Raw genomic sequence first — 26,195 nt, 5'->3', positions numbered from 1 at the left:
ATTCTGTAATATTTTCCCAAATAAAAATTGGCAACATATAGAAAGGATAATATGTCACCACTGGACAAGGGTAAAATACAGGGTGGGCTTAATATTTGAAAAATCAATGTAATTTACTGTATTAAAAGAGAGAAAGAGGAAACACATATAATCATCCTAATAGATGCAGAAAAAAACTTGAGAAAATTCAAGACTTATTTATGATTTTAAAAAGATTTAAGCAAAAAGATTTAAAAGAGAATTTTAACAACCTGACAATAGGGCATCTACAGAGACCTACAACTAACATATTTAATAGTTGTTATGGTCTCAGTTAGGTCCCCTCACTAAATTTGTCTATTGGAGTCCTAACCCCCCAGTACCTCAGATTATAGCTGTATTCAGAGATAGGGCCTTTAAAGAGGTAATTGAGTTAAAATGAGTCGTTAGGGTGACTCCTAATCCAATATGACTGTTGTCCTTAAAGAAGAGGAGATTAAGGCACAAACACAGAGGAAAAACCATGTAAAAACAAAGGGAGAAGACAGGCTAAGAAGAGAGGCCTCAGGAAAAGCCAGTCCCACTGACACCTTGATCTTAGACTTCTAGACTCCAGAATTGTGTGAAAATACATGTTATTTAAGCCAGTTAGGCTGGGGTACTTCCTTATGGCAGCCCTAGCTGTCTAATACAATGGTGAAAGACTTAAGATTTGAGAGAAGCAAGGATATCACTTTAAGTCATCACATTGCTGGAGATTCTAGTAAGTGCAACCAATAAAATCAAGAAATATCCGTAAAAGACCGTTAAATCAGGAAGGAAGAAGTAACTGTCTCCATTCACAAACAATCCTAAGAAGTCCACAAAAAAGCTCCTGAAACAAATTTAGCAAGTTTCTAGGATTCAAGGTCAGTATACACAAATCAATTATATTTCGATATATGGGTAGTCCCAACTTACGATGGTTCTATTTATGATTTTTTTTTACTTTATGATGGTGTAAAAGCAATACACAATCAGTAGAAACCATGATTTGAATTTAGAATTCCGATGTTTTCCCAGGGTGGGGGCATGGCATGTGGGCAGCAGGTTGTGATGCTGGGCAGCAGTAGTGAGCCATCAGTGCCGGTACCTATGCAACCTTCTGTTTTCCACTCAGTACAGCATTCAGTAAATTACATGAGGTATTCAATGCCTCATTATAAAATAAGTAAATAATAAATAATATTTAATAAATTCGGAAACTGAGTTCAAAACCAATATCCTAGAAAATATAAAATACTAGGGGATAAATCTGGCAAAAGATGTGCAAAACCTGTATACCGAAAACTATTGAAAATCACTGAGGGAAATTAAATAAAAGGAGAAAAATACGTGATCATGGACCAGAAGTCTCCATATTGGTTTTTTTTAAGTTAATTTATTTATTTTGAGAGAACACACACCAGTGGGGGAGGGGCAGAGAAAGGGAGAGAGAGAGGATCCCAAGCAGGTTCCGCGCTGTCAGCACAGAGCCCGATGCAGGGCTTGAACCATGAGATCATGAGCTGAAATCAAGAGTCAGATGCCTATCGAACTGAGCCATATGGGTGCCCCAGAGGACTCCATATTGTTAATCTGACAAATGTCTTCAAATTAATTTATATGGATTCAGTGATATCCCAACCAAAATACCAGGAGGCTTTTTTTTTCCCCCAGTAGAAATGGACTGATTTTAAATTTTATTTAGAAATGCAAAGGAATAGAATAATCAAAACAAGTTTTAAAAAGGAGAAATTTGAAGGATTCTTACTACCTGATTTCAAGACTGAGGATAAAGCCACACTAATTTAAAAAATATGGTATTTATAAAAGCATAGACACATAAATCAATGGACAGAATGGAGAGGTCAGAAATAGACCTTTTTTAACAGACGGTGTTAGAACAACAGCAAAGGATCATTTAATTTATACTTGGTGCCACGTATAACAGGTCATTCATAAAAGACTATTCCTAAATAAAAACACCTAAAAGTATATATTTTCTATAAAAAAATATGAGCATATCTTTGTGATCTGGGTAGGCATAGATTTGTTAGATAAGACACCAAAGGTATGATCTGTTAAAAAAAAAATTGATAATTTGGACTTCCTCAAAATTTAAAACTTACTCTCTTTGAGAGACACTATTATGGACTGAATTGTATTTCACCCCTCCCCAACTTTATATGTTGAAGCCGAACCCCCAAATATATTTGATTACGGGGGCTTTGGGATTTAGATGAGGTCATAAGGGTGAGATCCTCATGATGGGATCAGTGCCTTTATCAGAGACCAGAGAGCTGATCTCTCCCCAACATGTGAGGACATAAGAAGAAGGTGGCTGCACACTAGAAAGACGGCTCTCACAAGAATCTGCTGGCACCTTGATCTTGGACTTCGCAGCCTCCAGGACTGTTAGAAACAAATGTCTGTTGTTTAAGACACCCAGTGCATGGTAGATATTTGATTTTAGAAGCCTGAGGTAACTAAGACATACACTATTTTTAAAAATGAAAAGATAGAGGCGCCTGGGTGGCTCGGTCGGTTAAGCGTCCGACTTCGGCTCAGGTACTGATCTCGCGGTCTGTGAGTTTGAGCCCCGCATCGGGCTCTGTGCTGACGGCTCAGAGCCTGGAGCCTGTTTTGGATTCTGTGTCTCCCTCTCTCTCTGACCCTCCCCCATTTATGCTCTGTCTCTCTGTGTCTCAAAAATAAATAAATATTTAAAAAAAATGAAAAGATAAGCTGCAGACTTTGGAGAAAAATTTGCAAATCACATTTCTGACAAAGGATTTGGATCTAGAATATGTAAGGAATCCTCAAGACCAAAAACAAAAAAGCTAACAACCCGATAAATAAATGGGCAAAATGATTGAGCTGAGATTTCACCAAAAAGAGATATGAGTGGCAAATAAACACATATAAATATGTGCAACATAATGAGTCATTAAAAATTTAAACTACACTGAGGCACCTGTATAGATCTACTGGAATGAATAAGATTTTTTTTTTTTTTTTTTTTTTTTTTTTTTACCACAAAAACTGGTAATACCAAGTGCTGGCAGTCCAGTTAGAATTCTCATACATTGTTGGCAGGGGATGTGGGAAACAAAAGCAAAAGAAAAAAATTAAATTTCCTTACTGCCTACAGCCCACTGCACTGACAAGTCCTTGAAACAGGCAGAGTGGCATTCCTCTAGGAACTCAGATGCCTCAGTGATGATACTTTGCTAAGGGGCCAAAGGGAACCTTCGCTTAACATTATCCCCAGCTCCGGGATCCTGTAAGTCTATGACATATAAAAATTCCTTTGGAAACTTGCTTTATCTCTACCCCCCCAAGATCTATGTTAACAATCATCCTCCAAGAATATGGCCTGCTGATACACATCTGAAGGGTCTCATTACTCAGCTTTTACTAATCATTAATAAATGACCTTTTCCTAACAATAGTTAGCCCTCTCAAGGTCCTGGGAACCTTGCTTCCAAAATTCCTTAGAGATTTAATACTATCCATATCCCCCTCCCAACTTGAAAGTGTATAATCAGTCACCCCTCACAACCCCAGTGCAGCTCTTTCTGCCCATGCGTCCTGTCCCTGCACTTTAATAAAACCACTTTTTTGTAACAAAGAGGTCTCAAGAATTCTTTCTTGGTCATCGGCTCTAAACCCCAACATTTATTTCCACATCAGTGGGAATGCAAAGTGGTACAGCCACTTTGGAAAGCAATTTACTGTTTTGTATAATGTTAAGCATAGGTTTATCCTACAACTCAGCAATCCCATTCTTAGAAACTTACCCAGAAGAAATGAAAACTTATGTTCAAAGACCTATATGCAAATATTATAGTGGCTTTATTCATAATTATCAAAAACTGGAAATAATTCAAATGGTCTTCTATTGGCAAATGGATAAATCAGCTGTAGTACATTCATACAATGTAGTAAGTTCGTACAATAGAAAACTACTCAGCAATATAAAGGAATAAACTTCTGATACATTTAACATGGATAAATTTACATTATATTAAGTGAAAGAAATCAGATATAAAGAGCTGCCATGTATATGATTTCATTTATGTGACACTCTAGAACAGAGGGAACTACAGACATAGCAAACAGGTCAGTTTTGCCTGGGGCTGACCTTGTGAAGGGGCTGACTATAAGGGCACAAGGGATGTTTGTGGATGAAGGAACTGTTCTATATTTTGATTGTGGCAGCGGTAACATGACCATGTGTTTGTTAAATCTCATAGAACTATGCACTAAAATGAATGAATTTTACTATATGTATATTACACCTCAATAAATCTGACTTTAAAAAAAGAAACAAAAAAAGAAAAAAGCAATATGAACTTTGTGGAAAGAAAAAGTTGAGTTGCAATTCAGCGGTGCAGAGGTTCAAGGCAGCACAGAGCTAAACTGCTCTATTTACCAATGTCAAAAGTTGTCATCCTTGTGTGTGGAGCTGTTTTCTGAAGATTGTGGTGTTTCCTGGGAGCTAGTCTTAGGCTGGAGCCTGAGCTGGGGGAAGGGGAGGGGTGGGTATGTTCTAGGTCACTCATTCCTGTTAAGGAGAGTAGGCCACTCCTAACACGTAATAGGAAGTCAGGGGCTAAAGGAGTGGTAGGTGAGGACAGCCTGTGATATTCAGAAGTCACATTTAGTAGCCAGTTTAAAGTTTTCTCTTTTGGGTTTATAATTTCATTTTACCATCAATAAAGTCTGGTTGTATGTCACAGCCTGGTCTTGCCTACACTTTGAAGAATCTTGTAAAGATGTGAAAAAAGAATAGCATCAGCCCAGAGAAGCACTAAGGTCAAGGAGAATGTCTTTGATCTTGGTGTCCTGGGGACTCAGAGCAGTGACTCACCTGTAAGTGCCCTATAGATGAATACTTAAACAGAAGCTTCTCTCCTCATTACTGATGTGGAGAACAACGGCAAAAGATAAAAAATTAAATTTTCTTATAACTTACAGCCCATTGACAAGTACGTGGGACAGGCAGGGTAACCTTCCTCTGGGAACTCAATTGCTTCGATGTTAATACATTGCTAGAGAGAGGCAAAAGGCAACCTTAGCTTGACCTTAGCCTGACCTCCAGGTTCCTGTAAGTTTACTTAAACGTGTGATAATCCCTTTGGAAACTTCCTTTATCTCTGCCCCTTACCCTCCCAAGATACATGTTAGCAATTATCCTTCAAACATATGGCCCACTGATACATATCTGAAGAGTCTCATGACTAAGGTTTTACTAGACAGTAGTAAACGACCTTTCCCCAACAGCAGCTAGCCCCTCATGGTCCTAGAAACCCTTCTTCCAAATTCCTCCTCCCAACTTGAAAGTATATAATCAGCCACTTTTCACGACTTCGGTGCAGCTCTTTCTGCTCATAAGTCTTGTCCCCATGTTTTAATAAAACCACCATTTTTCACCAAAGAGTTCTCAAGAATTCTTTCTTGACCGTTATTAGCTCCCAAACCGCAACATTTCACGTCAATTATCGGTATAACAAAATAGTTTCAATGTATTTGAGCAAACTAGAAAACAGTTTTCCCTGATACATTTATGCTTATGTAAAACAGTGGCATGATCCACATGAAATACAAATAGTTATGACGGGGGAAAAAGACACCATTCATATGTTTATGAATCACACAAAAGAAGTGTAAATCAACCCACTTAGTTGATACTTAACTCTTTTCTAGAGAATCCACATGTCACAATTCCCTTTTGGAGAGTTCCCTATTCGTTGAACAGGGTATACCAGTAGTTATTAGAGCGTGAGAACCTAAAACAGCTTCTTATTGCCACATCTCCTTCCTAGTTTATCCAGATTCCCAGCCGAAGGGTAGGTAGCCAGGCACACAAGGGCCCTTTCCCTGCCGGATTCCAGGACTTTACCAGGAGAGGACTGTTTCCCTCGCAGCCTGATCCGTGTTTGATATTCAAAGCTGTAAATAACTCAAGAACCCACCTTACGGTTTTATGTAGTATGGCATTGTATGCATTATAGCAGAATCACAATTTGATTCACATCATAACTCAGATGTACAAAAATAATGACTCTCTTTCTCTCTTCCTCCTCCCTTCCTTCCTACCCTCCTTCCAATTTTCTCCCCAAATTCTTTGTCATTAGTTGGGATATGGGTCTGTAGAGAATTCATTAAATATTCAATCTGGTTCAAAAGAGTCCAGTCTAATAATTTAGTCAGGCCCCTTAAATCACATTCAGTCTCTCTTGGCCTTTCAGTCACCTTTCTCCTCCTTATTTTTACTTAAGATGTCCAGATGTATGAAGTTGATATATGTGGCTTGTAACACTTTTGGAAGACAGTTTCCTTGAATCTATGTAGGCTTAACATGTGCCTAGGGATCTGGCAGGCAGGAAATGTGGAGTCCCCACGTAACAACCAAAGTTGGCTATTAGCCAACCTCTGCCTGACTAGACCATGTTACCAAGTGTGTTCTGCTTCAGGAGACTCTCTAAGAGGCGATATCCTCTCAGAGCCTCAAAATGGAAGGGTGACAAGGCTGGGGCAGAACAAAAGAATCTTCTTCTGCCTTCAATACTGCCCTTGCTCATCTATGAGCCTTCCTTTTCCAGGCTGAAGATCACAGAAAAGAAAAACTGACGTTTCACTCACCTCTTGCCTCTCTATTTACAACTATCCTTAAGGGCAGGGCAGGTCAGAGTAGCCTGGACTTGTTCTTATAGTGTCACGATTCAGGAACAGCAAAAGGGCAAGCCCCAGTGTGCACACCTCTGCTTGTCACATTTGTTAATGTCTCATTGGCCGAAGCAAGTCACGTGGCCAACTCAGATTTAAGAGTGGAGCAATAGTTTCTGCTTCTTGATGGGAAGATCTGCCATGTTCCATTGCAAAGTATGGATGCAGGGAGCAGAAGAATTTGTGGCCATTTTTACAAACTATCAGAGAGATCTTGGATCCTTTAGCCAACCACAGTTTTCTCTTAAAATGAGAGTGATGAGTATCTATAATAGCTTAGAGGGTTATGAAAAGACTTAAATGGGACACCATAAGTAGAAGATCTAGTGTAGTGTATGCCCCATAGCAGGCATGCTCTGGTAGTTATCCCCTAAGCAACTAAGGATACAATGTCTTTCGTCTTCACTGTATTTTTCCAGTGCTTACCACCATGGTACTTGCTCAGTAAGTGAATGCACTTTGTGATGGATTGCATTATTATTCCCAAATATTCACTGACCCCCTTCCCTACAAAAAATGATTGCATATACCTACCCATTGCCATGTGATTTGTGGCACATCCTTGGAAGGAATATAAGTCTCTGGCTTATTATTAGGTTTAGCCATTTCACTTCCTTTAATGAGAGAGAGATTACAATATGCCAGCTCTTAGCAGAAGCTTTAAGAGCCATTGCTATTTCCCACAAGGTCAACATTTTTGTCTGCTGTAAGAATGTCATATCCAGATGGGGATTGTTCCTTCAATCTGGGTCCTAGAATGAGAAGAAATATGGAGCAGAGTTGCAGCCAACGTGAAACCCCTGACATGGAACATGAATGAGAAATAAACTACTGTTGTAAGCCATTGAGATGTTGGGGGCTGTTTGTTACTGCAGCATAGTCTAGCTAAAGCAGACAAATACACATTTCTAGTTCTTAGTTGTGTTGAAATAAAGCATATATCCTTGTAGATGCTTCAGGTAAGGGACAATTATGTTTAAAAGTTTCTCATCTAGTTTCAAAGTAATATCCCTCTGAGACAATTAGACAATAAGAGTTACCTCTACTTTAGTAGCTTGCCATGCTGATTTCCTAAAATGTGTCTTCCTCCCATTATAGTAGCAAGCTTTCTTGCAGCCTTGAATTTTCCTCTAATATAATATAGATGGTGTTTTGTGATAAGTATCAATAGTAAGTCGCTAATACCTGGTGATTTGCATGTTATCTGTTTTCCCAACAGCTTTCATTTTATTAAATTTACTAGGTATTGATTCTTCACAATTACTGTGCTACTGCTAAAAGTACCTTTGGAACCTTTAATACCTTTAGTGCATATTGTTATTGGATGTTGCTGCTCCCAGGCCTCCCTGGTGGACAGAACATGCAAACACACATATTTATATCTGTGATGGTTAATTTCATGTGTCAATTTGGCTGGGCCATGGTGCCCAGATATTTGGTCAAACATTATGGTGGGTATTTCTATGAAGGTGTTTTTGTATGAGATTTACATTAAAACATTGAACTTTTTAGTAAAACAGATTGCTATGACATGGGTGGGCCGCACCCAATCGGTTGAAGACCCACAGAGAACAAAAGACTGGCCTCTCCCAAAAGAAAGAATTTCCAGCCTGATTGGCTTCAGATTTGAAGGAAACAGCATCTCTTCCTGTGTCTCCCGCCTGATGGCCTTTGGACTTGGACTGCAACATCAGCTTTTCCCTGGGTTTCTAGCCTGACAGTTCATCCTGCAGATTTTAGATTTGTCAGGCTTCCTAATTCCATGAGCTAATTCCTTAAAACGAGTCTTTCTCTCTCTTAGTGATTAAATTAAAGATCTTGAGTTGGGAAGATTATCATGGATTATAGTAGGCTCTAAATGTACACATATCCTTATAAATGGAAAGATTTGACACAGAAGAGAAGGAGGTAGAGATTTGAGTGAAGTAGCCACAGGCTAAGGAGTACCAGGAGCCACCTGGAAAAGGCAAGGAGCAGATTTTCCCCTAAAGAAGGAGTGTTGACACCTTGAATTCAGCCCAGTGATAATGATTTTGGACTTACGGCTTCCAGAACTGAGAGAGAATAGATTTATGTTGTTTTAAAACCATCAGGTTTGTGGCAATTTGTTACAACAGCTGTTGAAGATGAACACACTTATTTTTACAAACATGGAACCTGGGACTCAGAATATGTGACTTGCTTAAGACCATATAGCTAGGGGTGCCTGGGTGGCTCAGTTGGTAGAGAGCTAGACTCCAGTTCAGGTCATGATCTCACAGTTTGTGAGTTTGAGCCCTACATCAGGCTCTGTGCTCACAGCAAGGAGACTGCTTGGGATTCTGTCTCTCGCCATCTGTCTCAAAATAAATAAATGAACTTAAAAAAAAAAAAAAAAAGACCATACAACTAGCATGTGGCAGAACTAGAGTTTAATCCAAGTCTACTGATGTTAAATCCAGTGCTCACCTATAGTGGTTGCCTTTTTCCTTACTGAGTTCTCCAGTGAGACAGAGAGGATAGTGGCGGAAGGAGCAAGACAGGAATGATTGTCATTACTGGGTGCTTATTAGAAACATTAGGGGAACTCATATAGAATACCACTCTAGGTCCGTCTCCAGACAATTGAATTAGACTCTTTGGTGGTGGGGCCTAAGCAAAGGTATTTTTAAAAGTTCTCCAGGTGATTCTTGGAAGCAGCCAAAGTTGATACTGGTTCAGGAGACTCGTCAAGTCAATGTCCTCTCAGAGCCTCAAAATGGAAGTATGACAAGGCTGGGGCAGGACAAAAGAATCTTCTACCTCAACAATGGAGCAGTGGAGCAGTGGTACCACGTTCATTTCATATTTTCATGTGTGGGAGAAATATGACTATTTTTCTACATCTGAAGTTGAATTCTCATCATTAACCTTATTACATCAAGTGCCAGAATCTTAATCTCTGTTAAATCAGGATCTATCCCCCTCCTGCCTTCTTCGATCCAGGAGATATATATGCAGTGACAGATGAACAGGGAACATCTAGCCTTTGGTATTATTATCTAACTGACATTTATTGTCACATCCCTCTTCCCATATGCTCTGTGTCATTGTTCTTTACAAATCTATCCTTCCATGTTTCTACCTGTCGTCTCTCAATGCTTGTCTACATAGCTCTTGAGGGTTCTGCAAGCCTTTGCAGGCTTCCCCAGCTTTGGTAGGATGGGCATATATCCTAAGAATATGATTCAGCTCCATCTAAAGGGGTATACTGGCCTCCACTCCTGTGCTGCCACTGTGCTCAAGGGATTTTGTGTCTCCTTCCAATACTCCTTGTTTTAGATCCCCAAATCTCTTTGGGGGTGGAATTACCCTTCATCCTGGAGACAGTGGCCTTGGAGAGTGCAAAACATAGGGGACCTCGTCAAGGAACCACCACTGTTCCTTGCTTCCCTCCCACTTTCCTCTCTCTATCTTCTTTAGGGACAAGATAATTCCAGTTCTAAAGCATCAACTTTCCTAGAGCCCTTCTTGGTTCTGGCTTTTGAAACTTGAAGTTCAGTCCCTTGTAATTCCAAGCGCTTGCATTTACATCTCAAAACCTGTCCTCTGATGCTCTGTACCATCATTCTTTCCTTTAGGTGGTGAATACTATTAACTAAGTGGAGTAAAAGGTAAAAGGTTAAATAAAATGATAAGATGATATGAATCTCAGTTATTATCTCAAATTCTCATCTGGTTAATACAGAATTGGGTTCAGATTTTTGTGCTGGTAAAAGCTGTGACCCTGGGCAAATTACTCACTGTTCCTGAGCCTCTGTTTTTCCTTCTGTAAAATGCAGGATTGTGAGGATTACTAAGAAGATGTATTTCTCTTTGCCCTTTGCCACTGCCGTTCTAGGTTGGTCTAGATAAGTGTTTCTACTATTATTTCTGAGGCTTTAAGAGAACTAAGAGAAATCCTGTGTAAACATACAGCTGTCCCATACTCTGTTACTCATCTTTCTTCACCCCTAATCTTTAGTTCAAGAACCTGTATAGATCTGGTAACTGTTTCTGTGGCAGAGGTTGGATGGGTAAAATAAAATAAGATGAAAATCAGAGAATTCTGAAAATGTCTTATGGCACCATAAAGGATAGAAAAAAAATGTAAGGATCTGGCAAAAACTAAGTGTTCAGTAAATAGCTATTATTCACTCAGCCCTCAGTAGAAGTTCAGGGTAAGCAAATATATTGGAAGTTGTTTCTGTAGCACTTTGTAATTCTATTAATTCCATAGTTAACAATAGGAAAGTTTATTATTTCTTTTGAGAATTTCACATTTCATTTCTCTGTAAAAAAAATTTAGCAAGAGTAATTTGAACTACATTTCAAACTTTCCTCCTTCTTTTCGTGACTTACAATACAAACCAAGCGTCTTTTCTGTGACTCGTTGAATTTTCATATTTGTTTCTAAGTTTGAATTAGCCTCCATTTTATCCATTGAATTTTCAAAGTCATACACGACAGCCACTTTTCTCATCTGTGTTGATAAGTCTGCACTCACTAACTGGCTGTGTATCTAGGTCTGTTAAATCTAGTTAGTGTTAACACTGATAGGCAGTGCCTATCTAAGTCAGCTCTTTCTTCTATAGCTCCATTTACATTTGACTCACATACTGCAAAGTTATTTGTTGAGTTAAAGATTTTTTTTAAGTTTTTATTTTAATTCTAGTTAGTTAACATACAGTGTTATATTAGTTTCAGGTATACAATATAGTAATTCAACAATTCCATATATCACTCGGTGCTCATCAAGTGCACTCCTTAACTCCCATCACCTAACCAATAGGCTTTGCTCTGGGCAATAAAATGTGCAGGGTTAAAAACTTTAATTATTTTAAAGGACTGTGAAAAAATTAAAGTCTTCTCTTCCTTAGGACATCCCCCCGCTTTTCCTGCACACCACCTCGGTCCTTAATCTCCAAGTAGAAGGTAGAAATAGACACAGTGGGAGACTACAGGCCATTGTATGTGAAGAATAATTCCTTTTTCCCGTCTTCCTCATATACTCTGGCTCTACCCTCCACCTTAACATGTTCTACCTTCTACATTCCGCCTACTACTAGTTTCTGAGATCCTTGCAGATAAGAATTACAAAAGTTTTTGCTGTGGAAAAAGTAGTTTCTTAGTAAAGCAATTTCATTTTTCAAGGCTGATTGTCTAAAAACAAAACGAGGTTAGCAGGTAGGAGTCCCATCATTTCACCTCACTGAATTCTTTTAGTGAGGTATGAAGACATACAGAGCTCTGGTCACAGTCAAGGAGTGCTGAGGAAGGAGTGCACCTCTGCCCCCTTGCTTAGGCTTCCAAAGGAGCCGGCCCCACAAGATCTGCATGTTCTCTTTCTCATTCCTCGGCTTATCCCATATTTTTGCTGCTGCTTTGCCTGTTTTTAAGCTAGTATCGAAAAAGACACACCAGGAGACAGGTTTAATGGATCACCTGTGACGTGGACTGGAAGGGTGTGAAGCCAGTAAGGCTCCTAGAAGAATTCTAGCCTTACATCTTATTTAAGTTCATGGACTTGTTCTGTGTTTACCCATGGGACCTTATTCTGAGTTTACCCTTTAAATAAGCGGCCTTAGACTCAGATGGTTGGTTTGATCTGGTAGCTCAGCTTCTGTGTTACTAGCAATTAAATAGAAATGGCTTGAAAATAAGTACATCCTATTCATAGCTGATGGGATATGTGTTCCTAACAGAAACTGGTAGGTCCCAGCCACAGCTTTTTAGACAGATTATCCAGATTTTTAAAAAAATGTTTATTGATTTATTTATTTTGAGAGAGAGAGAGAGAGAGAGAGAGGGAGAGTGCAAGTAGGGGAGGAACAGAGAGAGGGAGAAAGAGAATCCTAAACAGGCTCTGGGCTGTCAGCACAGAACCCAACTGGGGGCTCTATCTCATGAAACGTGAGATCATGACCTGGGCCGAAATCAAGAGTAGGACATTTAAGAGACTGAGCCTCCCAGGCGCCCCAGAGCATTCCCCAGATTTTATTTGATTGGCAATGATGGGCAGTAGAAGGGTGGAAGAAGAGACATTTGAACTACCAGTGTCTGTTTTTCCCTTCCCTGTTTCTAACTGCACATGGTGTCTTTTAGTGATGAAAGGAGCCTTGAGGACAGTCCTTCATGAGTGCCAATGAAATGAAAAAGTCCTTGAGAATGTCTTGCCTTTAAAAGCTCAGAGATTCTGGGGGCTGCAAAAAGCCCCTTTCCATTCCGTAAGCGGAGAGGCTGCTTGTTTCGGATTCACTTTTTTCTTTATACATCGCTGTTCGGTGCATTGCGCTACTGCACTTCAGAAGCAGGTGCCAGAGTCTGGATGATACTTGTCAGCCACACCCATCCATTCCTGGGTTAACATCTTATACTGAAAACTTTGACACATTTTATAGCTAGATATCCAGTGAACAAGCGCCCAGTCATCCGTCCAATGGTCAATTCTTGATGGGGCACACGTCATCAGGGTTTTCAATTGTCAATGTGTGTATCTCATTAAGAGATACACATAAGACTCTACTCCTCAGATGGGCCTGGTGAAGGAAATTGTCTAAAGCTTCCCAGGTGATGCTGGTGTGCCATCTGGATTGGTAAGTAGTGACTGATCTTTTTTTTTTTTTTTTGAAGGCAGAGTCGCCTTTTCTCCCCCCTCACTGCTCTATGAACGCAGACATAGAGTACTTATTTTTTAAATGAACCCCATCCTACAGATAAGGTAACTAAGGCCCAGAGAAGTTAAGATCTCACAGATGGTGGCGATGGTCGTCTTTCCAATACCACATCTTACCACTTTACTAGGAAGTGTTCAGGTTGCCTTCTGGCCACAGGTTGGCTATTAAGGCTGCGGTGCTGACTTCTAAGGGTCAAAGTTTGCTCCGTGCCCGCCAAACCCAACTTTGCTTGAGCTGGTAATCCCTGCTAAGAAAGTCCGCATCTGCAGAGTTAACCGAGGTCCCGCCCGCGAAGGGTGGGGCGAGGGGTGGAGTGCGCGTCGCAGGCAGCTGGGTCGCCGGCCGCCTTGCGCCTCTGCGCCTGCGCACGGTGCCGAGGGGACGGGGTCGGGCTCAGAAATGGCGGCCTCCATGTTCTACAGCCGGCTATTGGCCACAGCCGCCCTTAGAAGCTGCGGGTCCCGGCCGGCGCTGCGGGCCGCCGCCCAGGTATTGCGGCCCAGCCGGCTCTCGCTTGGAGGGCCGGCAGGAGAAAGGGCGAGGTGGGAGACCTGGTTCCTGTGGGCGAGGTGTGAGGGGATCTGAGGCCCGGCTCGGGGTCACTTCGCAGTAGGTGACATTGCGTGACATGGGGTGCCCAGCCGGGACCGCGGGCGGCATGCCCTGGAGTGCTGCCTGCCGTGACAGAGAGCGGGCTCATGTTTGCGCTGCTCTGCTCCCGGGCCATCTGGCTGCGGCTACTCACCCAGTAGCCGAGGGGCCGCAGGGAGGCCGGTGGAGGGCGCTTCCAAGTGGAGGTGGAGGTGCTTGGGCAGTTTCTGCTCCTTTTTCTGTGCCCCGCAAGGTGGGCCGAGGCTTCTGCGGCCCTTCTATGGGGAGGGGGAAATGCCCTTCACATGTACTTTCGTGTCCCTTGGGAGCTGTCATAGGTGGGAATGACTTCACAGGACCAGCTTGCTGACTGGCCTTTTTTGGGACGAGGCAAGAAGTTTCCCACCTCTCCCAAGGAGTTGTGTACTGTTGGTGTTAACCGTGGGAATAAGATGATGTTTGTTAGCTTACCAACTGGGGAAGACAGTTATCTTTTGGATCACTTCATTTCTGTAGAGAGTATAACATAGTAAGCACGGGTTTTTGTTTCGTTGGTGTTTTGTTTTGGAGTGTTTACCGTTTCCAGGTACTGTGCTAAATAAATAAGCATTTTACGTCTCGTTAGGCTTTTAAGCAACGCTCTAAGGGCGTCATTAATATACTCATCATTGATGAAACTGTGGCTAAGAGAACAAGTAATTGGGGCCAGGTCGGGAAGCAGGTAAGGTCAAAGCTAAGGCCTAATTCCAGACTGGCTGGCTCCAAAGTTTGTGTGCTTGAATCTGCTCTTCACTTTTTTCTTCGCTTTTTTCGGAAAAACTTGGCCTGTGTTTTCCAAAGTTGATACAGACTTGTGAAAGGGCATGATTGGTTTCATAAGTCAATTTCAGTGTTTTAGATTATGTTCAGAAATTAAGTCCTTAGACATGACAAAAATAAATTGATTTAGACTTTTATTCTTTTTGGAAGCTGTTCATACTTAAAACTTGGAGATGGTAAATGCTATGAGTATGCTTCTTAATAAGAGAAGTGATTTTTTTTTTTTGGCCTTGAACTTCCTTCTTATGAGTCTTAAAAAGTGCTGTCTAGTTTTCAGAAAATGAGGATTTGGTGAACAAATATGTTTTCATCATAATTTTTATCCTTTTGGAAATTGTTTTAAAAGCTTTTGTCTCTCCATATGGAGATGCCTAGCATGTTGTCTTAATATCTCTTTTCTTCCACTCTCACATTAAATAATACAGATTTAGAATTTGGAAGGCCCTTAGTCTAACCCCTTGCTTTTGTAGATGAGAACACAGAGGTGCAGCGTCCTAGAAAACTTGTTCACCGTCACACACTGAGTTTAGCTAATGCTCTTAAACGTTTTAATTCTCTGACCCCTTCTAGTTTCTGTCTCTTCCTTATCAGTATATTTCTGATTAAATAGTTCAGGTTATAAGCAGATGAACTAATTTAAGATATTTTCTTAGTTGTCGTGAATCACATTCCCCAGTAACCACATTTACCCACTTTTGAATACATATTATTTAAACTAGGTAAATCATTGAATGGGTGGTGGGTTAGGAATTTAGCCAGGAATTGGTGGCCTTTTGGCAGTAGGAATCTTCTGAGTGATGATGTCAGGAAAGACAAAGACTTAAATGTGGGAATCCTTGTGATTATGCAGGGATTTGTATTGCCAGTGAAATTAAAAACTGATATTTCAAGTCATAACTTCTAGTGGTGCAAGGAAAGGATTATCAATACCGTAGATATTAAAAAACCTTTAAGGTAGTATAAAAGCAATCAGCATTACTTTATGAATACTACCGATTCTTTGTGAATATAGGTACTTGAAAGAAACTGTAAAAATATACTCAGAGCTTTGTGTCACTCACTGGTTTACCTTGAACTTTTTTGGGAAAAATTTCAAACTGATAGAAATGTGCCAGCAGTAGTACAGTGAGCACGTAATTGCCTTCACCTAAATGTAACATTTTGCCACATTTGCTTCATCTTTATAAAATTGTATTCATGTGTGTGTGTGTGTGTGTGTGTGTGTGTGTGTGTGTGTATATAAAATTCCATTCCGTTTATTTTTGCTCAACCATTTGTGAGTAAGTAGCAGGTAGCATGGCACTTTATCCCTAGATGTTTTAGCATATGCCTTTTAAAAATGAGGACATTCTCCTAAATAACCACAATATAGTTATTATATACTTAGGAAACCTATAGTTATCATACTTAGGAAATTTAGACTCAGATTTCCCCAGTTGTTCCCAAAGTGTTCCTTATAGCTGTTAGGTTTTTTTTTTTTTTTTAACTGAGATCACGCCTCTGTAGCATTTTTTCTAGTCTGTTCAGTTAATTAGGTGCTGCTTAATGAGTCTGTTAATGCTGTTATATGTGCTATAGTTGTTCATTTATATGTTCATATATACTACATGAATTCTGCAGCTGACGCCAATTTGGCTTTATTCTTTTAGCATCCCTAGCACAGTGCTGGTATATAGGCATTCAAAAAATGTTTGTATAACTAATTTACCAAGCTGTGCTAAAAACTCCCTTTCCCCCTTATTTTTATTATTATTTTGAGGTATAATTTATATAAAGTGTACAATTTGGGTAGCTAGATTAATTTTTATGTATGTATACATCTGTGTAGCCACCATTCTGATCATGGTATGTCATATTTGCAGCCCTCCAAAACACCCATGTCCTCTCTCCCTATTAATACTCCCTAACAGAAGGTGACCACTAATTCTATCACCAATTTTGACTGGTTTTGAACTATATAAAAAATACAAGTATGTGTTCTTGTGTGTGGTTTCTTTTCCTCAAAGTTGGGTTTTTGAGATTACTGCCCTGTATTGTGAGCAATAGGTTTTTTTTTTTTTTAAAAATTGAACTGTAGTATCCTAGTATATGAATATAACATTTTATTATCTTATTGATGGGCATTTGGGTCATTTTGATTTTTTATTTATTATGAATAAGCCTGCTATTAACTTTCTTTCTTTTTTTTTTTTTTAAGTTTTTAAAATATTTATTTTGAGAGAGTGTGCGTGAGCACCACAGCGCCAGTGTGGGTAGGGGAGGGACAGAGAGAGAGAGAAAAAGAAAACCCCAAGCAGGCTCTTGTGCAAAAGCCCCAGGCACGGCTGTTTCTCATGAATCAAGAGATCATGACCTGAGCCGAAATCAAGAGTTGGACGCTTAACCAACTGAGCCACCCAGGTGTCCCTGAATATATATTTGCCTTTTGGTAGACTGAACACTAATTTCTGTTGCCTTTATACCCAGGAATGGGATTTCAGAAAGTAGATGTGTGCTGAACAGTTTGGGATGTTGCTGTGTTTTAATATTGAAGTGACACTAAATCAGGGAGTTGAGCTACCCTGGTGAAATGTTATCCAGGATTTTGGCTTACCAGATGAATCAGAAATAAGTGGTTACTAGATGTGATTGGCTTTTTAGACTAGTGGTTCTCAAACTGTAGGGTGCTTAACTATCAGGGGAATGACTTGTTACGAATGCAGCTTTCCTGAGGCCCATTCCAGAGATTCTGACTTTTCGGATGTGAGTGGGGCCCCAGAATCGGCAGTTTTAGACACATCCCAGGTACATTTGCATTTTGATGCAAATAGTTCATGAATCCCCTTCAAGAAGTAGACCATTTATATACAATTCCTTTAACTTCAATTCTTATGATATTGTGTGTTTCATATGAACCATATTTCAGTATTCTGCCTTCTGTGAATAGAGAATGGAGATGTATGGGTGATAATTAAATGTGCAATTTCAATTCACTCTTTCAGAGCTTTCATAGCACTTAATTTGTTCTACATATTGCCATATAAGGTTGGTAGGATTGAGGAATTTGAATGATATTTGCAGGCTGTGAAATTAAGAGTTTCATGGAGGAAGTCAACTGGAGAGTGACATCTGGATCAACCCCTGTGAGAGAGTGAAGGCAGGAGGGTTGAATAGAGGGAGAAGTAGAACTGTCATGTGGTTGCAGTAGGAGCCTTTGCCTTTCCTGTGGGAGATCTGGAACTAAGATGGTCCTTCAGAATTATCCCAAATTGGGGCGAGGTGCTAGGACTTTATATCCTTACCTTAACCTCCGTTGACCAGTCATGGATGTAGGCTGCAATGTGAAGGTGTGACTTTGGGCAAGGAAGTGCTAATGAAAGAACTCAGCTGAGAGCTATCAGCAGCCAACACTCCCAGCAGTTGGGGCTCTGAAAGGAGAATCTGAGCAGCACACTACGGTGACCTCTACAGGTGAAACCAGGGTTTTGAGTCTTGAGTGTATGAAAGAGTAATGGTACTAGATCATTCAACTACTGCCTATCTAGTGCCAAGCAATTTGTTAGGTGCTTAAAGAATGGTGGAGACAAGAAAGGGAAGGATGAGGTTGGTTTTAGATCTGCTGAATTTGGCACTGAGGTAGAAATCTGTAGGTCATTAGAGATATGGTGGTAAAGCTCAAATAAAAGATAAGGACTAGACATGATGAGGAAATAGTTAAAACTAAAGGGTAATGTTTGATATTTAGCAGGTAGGCTAGCTCTTAGGTTATAATTTAGGTAGCCTGAATATTATACTTTGATGATTTAATGTAACAGTTTTATTATAGTTATGAAGAGCCAAATATTCTATATAAAAACGTATTTTGAGAAGGTGTTTTTAATAATAACTTCCAAATATCTATCATGTATAATATGTCTCCAATATCTCTAGGTTCTGGGAAGTTCTGGATTGTTTAATAACCATGGACTCCAAATACAGCAGCAGCAAAAAAGGAATCTCTCACTACATGAATACATGAGTATGGAATTGTTGCAAGAAGCTGGTGTCTCCATTCCCAAAGGACATGTGGCAAAGTCACCAGATGAAGCTTATGCAGTTGCCAAAAAATTAGGTACTAACTTAAGAAAAACTTTTGCCACTTTGACATGGGCACTCTGATAAGATGTGAACTTTTGGTTTATAGCAACTTACAGTTTTTATTTTATTTTATTTTTTTTAAATAAATTTTATTTACTTAAAAGAGAAGATGGAACTTTATGATTGTTGGCATTCTAAAATTATTATGAGATTATTATGAGCTCTCATAGTGCTAGTAACTTAAGAATCAATTACATTGGCATTAGGAATCTAAAGTCCTGTTTTTAGTTGGAATATAATTATGAGGAAGGAAGTTTTGCTTAATACTCTGAAGCTGAAAAGATTGGTGCTTGTGATGATTCTTCAAGGAAATGGTGAAGGAAATCTTAGCTGTTTATATGGTTTGATGGGAAAAGTATGGAACCAAAGGGAGGGAAAAAGAAGCTGAGCGCTAGACTGTAAGCTCCATGAGAGCAGGGTTTCTTTGTCTTCTTTTGTCCACTGATATATTCCAGACTCTTAGGAGAGTACCTGGCACGTGGGTAATCAATAACTGTTGTTATATTTTAAATGAACTAAATATTTGTGCATGTTTATTAATAGATTCTTTTATTGATAAGAGAAACCTTAATAGCTTTTGTTAATGTGAATTCTGTTAATTTATATTAATCTCTTAATTAAAAAATAAATTTTGACTTTAGAAGAAATCCTTCACTTTACATTTTTAATGATTTATTATGGGGCCATAATAGTCATGTACTAGCTGTACACTGCATTTTATTTTTAGTGGTATTTAAGATCCCAGCAATTTTATGGCGATTAGCACAATCTCTCCTGTATGTATACTTGATTAATATAGCTTTAAATGTGCTTTGATGAAGACTTTGTTTTATTAGTTTTTTAAGAAGGCTATGGAGCATTTAAAAATGTTTAAAAATTTTAAAGTTTACTCATTTTGTACTTGTTTCTAGAATGGGTTTTTCTTTCAAAAGTGGGGGCACGGACAAGTTCAGAAATATATCCTATATTAAAGCTATGTTTTTGACAAGTTGACCTGGAAACATGATTTTTTATAGTTTAATTTTTTGTTAATCAGAAAAAAATACTTTTTATTCAGATTATAAGCAAACTTCTTTTTATTTATTGAAAGCCTTGTGTAAAATGGCATTAATTTTGGTGAAATTTTTGTTAATTAATGGTGACCTGTACTTTGAACTTGTGCATGATAAAAAATGTGCCTCAATTTTACCCTCAAAACAATGTATATTAGAGGCTCTTAAAGGTCAAGTTTAAAGAAAACTTGTGATTGTACTTTGTATTTCTGTAATATTTCTTGGAAAGACTTCTTTCTAATAACTACTCCCTTGAGAATTGATCTTATCTATATGACCTAAACTTTAATTTCTAAAGAAGACCCAGCTAAGTAGGAGGGAAGACTTTGAAATGCAGTTGAGAAAGTATAAGGTTTTCTTATTCTGCTGTTCCCTTCTCAAGGATGACACTTAGACCGGTTTGACTTCGTTCTTTTAATTTTGTTAGTCTGATCTCTAGAGAGATGATTTTTTGTTTACCAATTCATTCATTTGTAATAATGCTGAACCATGAAATGTTTTTCATGCCAGTGTTGGTAGGGCCTGTTTTATATATAATGAGGTCAGTAAAAGCTATATTTTTCTATTTCCAAATTATTATAACTGGTTTTTCTGTCTTCTCCATATATTTTCTCATTTAGTCAAAGTTCGTTGTTTTGTCAGAAAAAAAAAATCTATGTAGAAACTTTTTCATAAAACAAGTAGGATTTATTTGGATGCCAGTTTCTTGATTTCTTTATTCCTTGTAAAAATCTTTAATGGCGCTTAAATGATTAAAAGAAGAAAAAATAGTTAATATGTGTAGGATATACTATGAGTATTGATATACTATGAGACCTGGCAAGGTCTCTGGGACCAGGACTTCTATGAAATAAGGAGCAGGTAGGCAGCTCTGATTATGAGCCCATTGGAACAGAAGGTGTCTTGTTTGTCTAGAAAGTATGTTTTTGTCAAATAACACTGCAGATGATGATTACAGTGTAGAAGTGGGATTAGTGACTAATGAGGACTTTTAAATTTAGAGGATCAGAAATGCTACTTTTAAAAGATATGTTTGGTAACTACTATGAAGATGTTGAGGGCAGTTTTGTCTTTTGTTGGGAGTCATTAATATCAAAAGGTATTGATTATGGGATCTAATTGCCTTAGAAATACACCGGGTTCTGTCTATCTAGCTAGCAATTCCTAATGCTGATTTTGGCTACTTTGTTTTTTGCATTACTGAAAAATTCACAGAGTATTAATTCCATTTATTAAAAAGCTCTTAAATCACCAACCAATATAGAGAAATACAAATGCATTACAGGTGGGCTAAACTTGCTTCCCCTCAGTTCTGTGGGTGGCATGGGGACTGGGGCCACTGAGCCTTAAAGCTGGTGACTCCTCCTGAAATAGCCCTGGCCTCTTTCCCCAGCGTTCCCTTCAAGTTCTATAATTTTCTTTGTACATGATGATATGAGAAAAGCTGGAAACACCTGTTCTGGAGGCAAGTTTTGCCTGTTGTGAATAATTGAAGTTGGGGATGGAAGAGTGGTTGGAAGGAAATCTAATTCTAGTTTGTTTGTAGACTGGTTTTCTCATATCCTTTTTTAATGATAGGCCTTTGGTAGACAGCTCATTAATTTCATGGTTCTGTATTGCCAAGAATAATATCTTTTAGGCTTGGGAAGTTTCTCCCTTTTGTTCTAATTTTCAGAGGAACTATAAAAGCTGTGCTTCATAGGGGTGCCTGGGTGGCTCAGTCGGTTGAGTGCCCGACTTCAGCTCAGGTCGTGATCTCACCGTTAGTGGGTTCAAGCCCCACGCAGTGGTTAAGCGTCCAACTTCAGCCAGGTCACGATCTCGCGGTCCGGGAGTTCGAGCCCCGCGTCAGGCTCTGGGCTGATGGCTCAGAGCCTGAAGACTGCTTCAGATTCTGTCTCCCTCTCTCTCTGCAGCTCCCCGTTCACACTGTGTCTGTCTCTTGAAAATAAGTAAATGTTTAAAAAAAAAAAGCTGTGCTTCATAGAATTTTAAGAGCAGAAACCCCAGTACATAGCTCAAATACAAATACATCTTAGTTCCCCTATTACTGTAAATAGAATTGCATCTGTATTGGCTTTCTATGTTTGAGATTACAATGTAATTATTTTGCTGCTTGAAAATTGTTCAACCTAGTGAAATTTATGTTGTCTGACTAGTCTTTTTGTTGCATATTTTGTTGACCATTTTTAGAGTATACTTTAATTAATTTCATTGATAATAGTACTTATATCTGCTACATATTTTTTTAATTGCTTAAACATAAATTTATTCTTACATTTAATGAGGTTAGAAGTTTGAAATGGGTCTTAGGTCCCATTTGTTTTCTTTTTTTCTTTAATTTTCACCCCTTTCATCCATTTTTTTCTCTCCCCCACCCACTGCCTCTGGCAGCTACCAATCTGTTCTATGTATCTATGAGCTTAGGTTTTTGTTTTGTTTTGTTTTTGTTTTTTTTCTAATTTAATATATAAGAGTGTTCATATGGAATGTCTTTCTTTGACTTATTTCACTTAGCCCTTCAGGTCTATTCATGTTGTTGGAAATGGGAAAATTTCATTCTTTTTTATGGCTGAGTACACACACAGACACGTACATGCATATACCATAATTTCTTTACCCATTTATCCATCAATGGATACTTCGATTGTTTCCATATCTTGGTTATTGTAAATAGTGCTGCAATCAACATGGGGTACATGTATTTTTTCAAGTTAGTGTTTTCTTCAGGTAAATACCCAGAAGTGGAATTGCTGGATCATATAGTAGTTCTTTTTTTTTTTTTTTTTTTTTGAGATTATTTCATTTTTTAAAATGTTTATTTATTTATTTTTGAGAGAGAGAGAGAGGAACAAGCAGAGGAATGAGGGGAAGGAGACACAGAATCTGAAACAGGCTCCCGGCTCTGAGCTGTCAGTACAGAGCTGGACGTCAGGCTCGAATTCATGAGCTGAGAGATCACAGCCTGAGGCAAAGTCAGGCGTTTAACTGACTGAGCCACCCAGGCGCCCCTGGTAGTTCTATTTTTAATTTTTTTTGAGGAATGCCTTTACTATTTTCCCTAGTGGCTGCACCAATTTATATTTCCAACAGTGCATGAGCATTCCCTTTTCTTCCATCCTCACCAACACTTGTTATTCCTTGTTTTTTTTTTAATTTTTTTTTTTCAACGTTTATTTATTTTTGGGACAGTGAGAGACAGAGCATGAATGGGGGAGGGGCAGAGAGAGAGGGAGACACAGAATCGGAAACAGGCTCCAGGCTCTGAGCCATCAGCCCAGAGCCTGACGCGGGGCTTGAACTCCCGGACCGCGAGATCGTGACCTGGCTGAAGTTGGACGCTTAACCACTGCGCCACCCAGGCGCCCCTTCTTGTTTTTTTTTTTAATAGCCATTCTAACAGGTGTGAGATGATAGCTCATTGTGGTTTTGATTTGCATTTCCCTGATGAATAGTGATTTTGAGCATCTTTTTGTGTGTTTATTGGCCATCTGTATGTCTTTGAAAAAATGTGTGTTCACATTTTCTGCTTGTTGTTTAACCAGATTCTTTTTCACAATTGAGTTTTATGAGTTCTTTATGTTTTGGGTATTAACTCCTTATCAGATATATGGTTTGCAAATATTTTCTCCCATTCAGTAGGTTGCCTTTTTATTTTGTTAAAGGTTTCCTTTGCTGTGCAGAAGTGTTTCAATTTGATATAGTCCTGCTTGCTTATTTTTGCTTTTGTTGCTTTTACTTTTGGTGTCACATTAAAAAAATCATCACCAAGACCTTTGTCAAAGATCTTGTCGCCTATGTTTTCTAATAGGAGTTTTATGGTTTTTTAAGTCTTATGTTCACATCTTTAAAGCACTTCAAGTTAATTTTTGTGTATGGTATAAAATAGTGGTTAAGTTTCATGCTTGTGCACATGGCTGTCCAGGTTTTCCAACACCATTTATTGAAGAGACTGTCCTTTCCCCATTGTATATTCTTGGTTTCTTTTTGATAAATTAACCATATATACATGGATTACTTCTGGCCTCCTAGTTTTGTTCTATTGTTTTATGTGTCTACTTGTATGTCAGTACTATACTATTTTGATTACTTTAGCTTTGTAATATAGTTTGAAATACGGGAGTGTGATGCCTTCAGCTTTTTTCTTCTTTTGCAAATTTGCTTTGGCTACTTGGCGTTGTTTTTGTGGTTCCATACAAATTTTAGAATTGTTTTTTCTATTTCTGTGAAAAATGCCATTAGAATTTTGATAGGGATTGCATTGAATCTTTAGATTGCTATGGACATTTTAACTGTATTATAACAGTCCAGAATATCTTTCCATTTGTTTGTGTCTTCGTCAGTTTCTTTAATCAGTGCCTTATAGTTCAGTGTACAGGTCTTTTACCTCGTTGGTTAAATTTATTCGTAGGTAATTTTGTTCTTTTTGAGGCAGTTGTAAATGGGATTTTTAAAAAATTTCTCTGATAGTTACGAATGTATATAAATGTAATCAATTTTTGTATTGATTTTATATCCTGCAGCATTAGTGAATTCATTTATTCTAACAATTTTTTTTTAAGTTTATTTTTTTATTTTTGAGAGGGAGAAAGCACAAGTTGGGGAGGGATGGGGTGGGGGGAGGGAGGAAGGGAGACAGAATCTGAAGCAGGCTCTAGGCTCTGAGCTGTCAGCACAGAGCAGGCCACAGAGCTTGAACTCATGCTTAACTGACTGAGCCACCCAGGTGCCCCTAGTTCTAATAGTTTTTTGATGGAGTCTTTAGGGTTTTCTGTATATAACACTATGTTAAGTGCAAACAGTGAGAGTTTTACTTCTTCCTTTTTAATTTGGATGCTTTTTATTTCTTTTTCTTGCCTAATTGCTGTGGGTAGAACTATATTGAATTAAAGTGGCAAGAGTGGACATCCTTGTCTTGCTGATCTTAGGGCCAAAGCTTTCAAATTTTCACTGTTGAATAAGATCTTAACTGTGGGCTTATCATATATGGCCTTTATTATGTTGAAATATGTTCCTTCTCTACCTGCTTTGTGGAGTTTTTTACATAATTGGATGCTGAATTTTGCCATATGCTTTTTCTGCATTTTTTGAGATGATCATATGATTTTTTACCCTTCATTTTGTTAATATCACATTCACTGATTTGTGGATATTTAAGTAGCCTTTGATTCCTGGAATAAATCCTATTTGATGTTGGTATATGATTTTTTTTTTTTTTTATGGTATTGATTCTTTAAGAAAATTTTTTTTTTCAACGTTTATTTATTTTTGGGACAGAGAGAGACAGAGCATGAACGGGGGAGGGGCAGAGAGAGAGGGAGACACAGAATCGGAAACAGGCTCCAGGCTCTGGGCCATCAGCCCAGAGCCTGACGCGGGGCTCGAACTCACGGACCGTGAGATCGTGACCTGGCTGAAGTCGGACGCTTAACCGACTGCGCCACCCAGGCGCCCCTATGGTACTGATTCTTTTAATGTGTTGCTGCATGCAGTTTCCTAATATTTTGTTGAGATGTTTGCATGCGTGTTGATCAGGGTTATTACCCTGTAATTTTCTTTCCCTTTGGCATCCTTGTCTGGTTTGGGTATCAGGGTAATTCTGTCCCTGTAAAGTGCACTGCAAATGTTCTCTTCTATTTTTTTTTTTTTTTTCAAAGAGTTTGAGAAGGATTGCTATTCTTTTTTTAATGTTGGTAGAATTCACCAATAAAGCCATCTGGTCCTAGACTTTAATTTATTGGAAGGTTTTTGATTACTGATTCAATATCCTTACCAGTAATCTGTTCAGATTTTCTGTTTGTTCATGATCTAGTCTTGGTAGGTCGTATGTTTCTAGGAATTCATTTCTTCTTGGTTGTCCAGTTCGTTGTCATTAATTGCTCATAATAGTCTCTTATGTTTTGCATTTCTGAGTTATCAGTTGTAATATCTTTTTGTCTGATTTTATTTATTTGAGCCCACTCTTTTTTCTTTTTTTGGTGAGCCTAGCTGAAAGTTTGTCATTTTGAAGAAGCAGCTCTTATTTTCATTGATCTTTTCCATTGTTTTTCCTTTATTTCTGTTCTAACCTCGTTATTTCCTTCCTTCTACTAACTTTGGGCTTTGTTCTTTCTTAGTTCCTTGAGGTGCATAGTTAATTTGTTTGAGACTTTTCTTGTTTCTTAAAATAGGCATTTATTACTGTGAATTCAAACTGCTCTTTCTGCATCCC

General features: G+C 38.7%; 1 protein-coding gene across 3 annotated transcripts in view; it reads left to right on the top strand.

Moving 5' to 3' along the window:
* The first annotated feature begins 13,740 nt into the window (after window positions 1-13,740).
* The window catches only part of SUCLA2 (succinate-CoA ligase ADP-forming subunit beta), a 44,652-nt gene continuing 32,197 nt past the window's right edge, over window positions 13,741-26,195 (top strand). The window contains exons 1-2 of one of the 3 annotated variants that reach the window (XM_025923670.2): window positions 13,741-13,895; window positions 18,726-18,906. In XM_025923670.2, the coding sequence (XP_025779455.1) occupies window positions 13,806-13,895; window positions 18,726-18,906 (271 nt within the window). In that variant the 5' untranslated portion in view covers window positions 13,741-13,805. Of the gene's footprint in view, window positions 13,896-13,996; window positions 14,016-18,725; window positions 18,907-19,158; window positions 19,247-26,195 lie in introns of those variants that run through there. The other 2 variants (XM_086711888.1, XM_086711895.1) reach the window with 2 other exon arrangements.

The sequence above is a fragment of the Puma concolor genome, chromosome A1 (assembly GCF_028749965.1).
Source record: "Puma concolor isolate L17-30 chromosome A1, mPumCon1.1.hap2, whole genome shotgun sequence".
Lineage (NCBI taxonomy): Eukaryota > Metazoa > Chordata > Mammalia > Carnivora > Felidae > Puma > Puma concolor.
The sequence above is the reverse complement of the archived record's forward strand: the minus strand, read 5'-3'. Positions and strand labels throughout refer to the sequence as shown.